The 4,019-nt window shown below is 40.6% G+C and overlaps 1 protein-coding gene across 1 annotated transcript; it reads right to left on the bottom strand.

Moving 5' to 3' along the window:
* Window positions 1–1,492: 1,492 nt before the first annotated feature.
* Window positions 1,493–2,110, bottom strand: LOC124977850 (40S ribosomal protein S26-like). The gene has a single exon (XM_047541727.1). The coding sequence runs from the start codon at window positions 1,949–1,951 to the stop codon at window positions 1,604–1,606; it is 348 nt and encodes a 115-aa protein (XP_047397683.1). The 5' UTR covers window positions 1,952–2,110; the 3' UTR covers window positions 1,493–1,603.
* Window positions 2,111–4,019: the final 1,909 nt, after the last annotated feature.

Below are 4,019 nucleotides of genomic sequence, written 5' to 3'. Positions count from 1 at the left end.
AGCTCAGTGACAGAGCACTTGTCTAGCACATCTGAGGCTCTGGGTTCCATCCTCAGCACCAAATAAAAGTAAAAAAAATAAAATAAAGGCATGCTGTCCATCTACAACTGCAAAATTAAAGAAATCTTACCACAACACTAGGCACACAATAAATACAATGTCAGTTTTGTTATTAGTGTTATTATTTTTAATGCTGAAAAATTCCTACAAATTTCAGTGAACAATGCTGGTCTCATGATCAATCTTCTTAAAACTCAGAAATTTGAGTTTGGGAATTTATTTCTCTGAAAGGTGAGAGATACCTAACAACGAAATACCATGCCAACTGATTAAGAACACTTACAAATAAACATTGACCCATCACCCCACCACCATTACCATTTAAAATCCACTCAAAATCCCATCACCCTAGCTTAGGGGTCACCCAAATAGTAATTGAAAACCACATTCTGTGGCTCTCCTTGTATAAATTGCTATTTGCCCCAGGCTGTTTTCAAGGCTGTAAATAATTCGTAAAGAAGAAACATTGACAGAAGTGTGTATTCAAGAGGCAGGATAATCCAGAAGGCTTGAAAATGATTACAGTTTTACAGTCAAAACAAGAACCTGGAGGAAGTTTGCAGTCCCCTCTGAAGCACCACCAAATTGGTTTCTTTCCCATAAAGGACAAATAGTCCTATCACTGCTCACTTCACCCATTTGAACTCTCACCCAGTGGAGACAAAGTATTTCCTGTCATACATCCATTTCTGTCTTGAGCAGGAATGGATTTGGGCTTAGAGAGTTTCTCAGCTGGCGAACTTTAGGGAACCCAGGGAATCTGCTTTCCTTCCTGGGGTGAGGAGGGGAGTCGCACCAGATCATACTCCCTTCCTCCCATGTTCACACAACTGTCCTCTCTGTGAGGCAGTGCTTGCCCCTGGAGTGCAAGAGAAACTCGAGAAACACCCACAGGACATGCAGTGGTGAAAAAGTCAGGAGAGACCCCAGCCTGCATGGCTTCGCATCTTGCCTGGGTTTGAGGAGACAGCTACAGACATCAAGCAGATCTGTCTGGTATAGCCACAGCTCTTCTTCCTTATATTCAGATTTTCACCTTTATTTATTTAAAACCTGGGATGGCTTAGTAACACAGAACCAACCTGGATAAATTTCTTTTTCTTTTTCTCTTTTGCAGGGCCAGGGATGGAACCCAGGGCCTCAGGCATGCTAGGTAAGCACTCTACCACTGAGCAACATCTGCAGCCCAGCTGAAAAAATTTCTTTTGCAAAAGCTACAGGTGTCTTTTACACATTTGGATAAGGTGTGAGTTACCTGAAGAATCATCACATGTACACAGTTCATGCTTATTAAGTGAGTTACCTGAAGAATCACCCCATGTATGCAGCCCATGCTTATTAAGTGAGTTAATTCAGTAGGACCAGTCAATAAGTGACAGTCCAGAGGCAGGAACAGCCCAAGGTGCTAGACCTCAAACTTTATCTGGGGTATTTTGTTTTCCCTTGTTTTTTTTTTTTTTTTTTTTTTTTTTTTGAATTATAATTCCCATTTTATTTTTTTTCCAGAAGATAGCTTTTCTTCACTCATTAAGGACCCAGCTCCTTACACAGGCTTTGGTGGAGGTCGTGGGGCAACAGCAACAGGTCTGAAACGGGGTGGGGGTGTTGGGTCCTTCCTGGCTTCACGAGATCGATTCCTGATCACTTTGCTGTGAACGGCACAACTCACACAGTAATGCAGCTTCACATAGAGCTTGGGAAGCCTTAAGTGTTCAAAAACACTGGCTTCGAAAATGTCCCTGATGGCTGCGGCCTCCACGATGTTTTGAATGACGACCTTCTTAATGGCCTTGTCCTTGGGCACGCACCTGGCACAGTTAGTGCAACGAATAGGCTGCATATGGCTGCGGCCCTTTTTGGCACGACCATTATTCCTTCTTTTTTTGGTCATCTTGGAAGTGAGGACCCAAGAGAGCTTCCCTTGTTTTTAGGTGATTGAAATCTAACTTGGAATTTGCTTCTTACAATGACCTGTGACTCAGAGTGACTGGTGTTCTGGAGCACATCAGACGGGAGCTCATGGTGACCTCCGTTAGGTCAGCCTGTTTTGTGTTCTTCATAGCAGTGGTCGCCCTCTGAGACCTCTGGCTCATATGTTGGTCGATTGGTCTACTGTCTGCCTCCCCACACTAGAAAGGAAGCAGTTTTAGTCAACTTTTTTTTTTATCACCATGACCAAAGACCTGACAATAATAATTAGAAGTAGAAAAGTTTATTTTGGCTCACAGTTTCCGAGGTCTCAGTCCACAGATGGCTGACTCCATTACTCACCGTCCAAGGTAAAGCAGAACATAGTGGCAGAGGAAAGCAGCTCTGGACATGGCCACCAGGAAGCAGAGAGGGCTGGGCTCACCAGGGACAAATTTAAAATCCCAAAGGCACACCCCCAGTGACCTACCTTTTCCAGCCACGTCCTGTGTGACTACAGTTACTACCCAGTTAATTCATATTGGTGGATTAATGACTGATTAGGTTAAGACTCTCATAACTCATTCATTTCACCTCTAAACTTCCTTGCATTATCTCCCACATGAGCTATTGAGAGCTACTTCCTATCTAAATCATAATAGAAACTTCATGAAACAGAAGTCTTGTCTATCATGCCCACAACTACATTCCCATTGCCAACACAGCGTGTGACTGTAGGTATGGCCTCTGCAAATGTTTGCTGACTGAATCAATTCCTGTGCTCTGTAGAGCCTTGTGTCTCAAATTACCTCCCAGGGGAACAGAGTCTGGGGTTCTGTAAGTGGGGTGAGGTTCCTTTCATTGCTATAGTTAAAGAATGGAGTGCCTCCCATTTCCCCCAAGATAGTTAATATGTCAAGTTTCAAAATCCATATTTTAAAATTTCTCATGCCTGAAGTTTGTGCTGTTTATCTGTTTGTTATCAACATAATGATAACCAAGTAGTGAGACAATATTTTCAGGGAAATATGGGAACCAACAACTGCACTACTTTTAACATGTGTAATATGCTCATATATTTTTAATACAATAAGAAAATGGTTAAAATTAAAGTAAATTAAATTTTTTAAGTTCTGGAGATAGCCAGTGGTAGCAGATGCATAACAAGGTGAGTATACATAATGCTACTAAATGGTAACTTGGAAGCCAGTATAATGAATAAACATCTGCTTGTCCCCTAGATCAAGAAATTGTTTTGTAGTTTACCGTAGATGCCACAGTAATTCTTAAGATCCAGTTATGAATACATGAAGGCCAAAGCTGTGAAACTGGGAAGTCATACCTCCACCTCTGGACTTAGAACTAATTCCATTAGCACTGATCTCACGTCCTCATTGTTTTTTGTTTTATTTTTTTACCTGTTTAAATTTTTTTTATCAGTTCTTTTAAAATTTTATTTATTTATTTATTTTTATTTTCTATTAGTTCTTTTTTATTAGTACTTTATTATTAGTTCTTTTTAGATATACATGACATTAGAGAGTATTTTGACATATTATACATGCATGGAGTACAACTTCCCATGCTTGTGGTTGTACATGATGTGGAGTTATACTGGTCAGGTATTCATACTAGTTCTTTATTGTTAATTAGCAACTTTTTTTCATATTTTCTAGGTAATTGTGCAGAAATTCCAATAATGTAGTGACAGTTATTTGTGAATATGATAACACCTATAACTTCTAAATTCATCTCGGATTTGAGCTGGGGGATTCCGGGTGTAGCTCAGGGGTAGAGTACCTGTCTAGCATACACAGGCCCTGCATTCAATCCCCAAGACAGCAAAATAATTTAAAAAAAAATAGAAGAAGAATATTTGAGGTAGGATAACTTTACTATTAGATTGCAATTTCTTTTGGTGTTTAGGTATTAAAAATAAAAAAAACCGCTGGCTACCGTGGCACATGTCTGCAACCTCAGGAACTCAGGAGGCTGAGGTGGGAGGATTGCAAGTTGGAGGACAGCCTCAGCCATTCAGGCCCTAAGCAACT

This window comes from Sciurus carolinensis, chromosome 2, assembly GCF_902686445.1.
Source record: "Sciurus carolinensis chromosome 2, mSciCar1.2, whole genome shotgun sequence".
Taxonomy (NCBI): Eukaryota; Metazoa; Chordata; class Mammalia; order Rodentia; family Sciuridae; genus Sciurus; species Sciurus carolinensis.
This window is presented reverse-complemented; position numbering and strand designations above follow the sequence as displayed.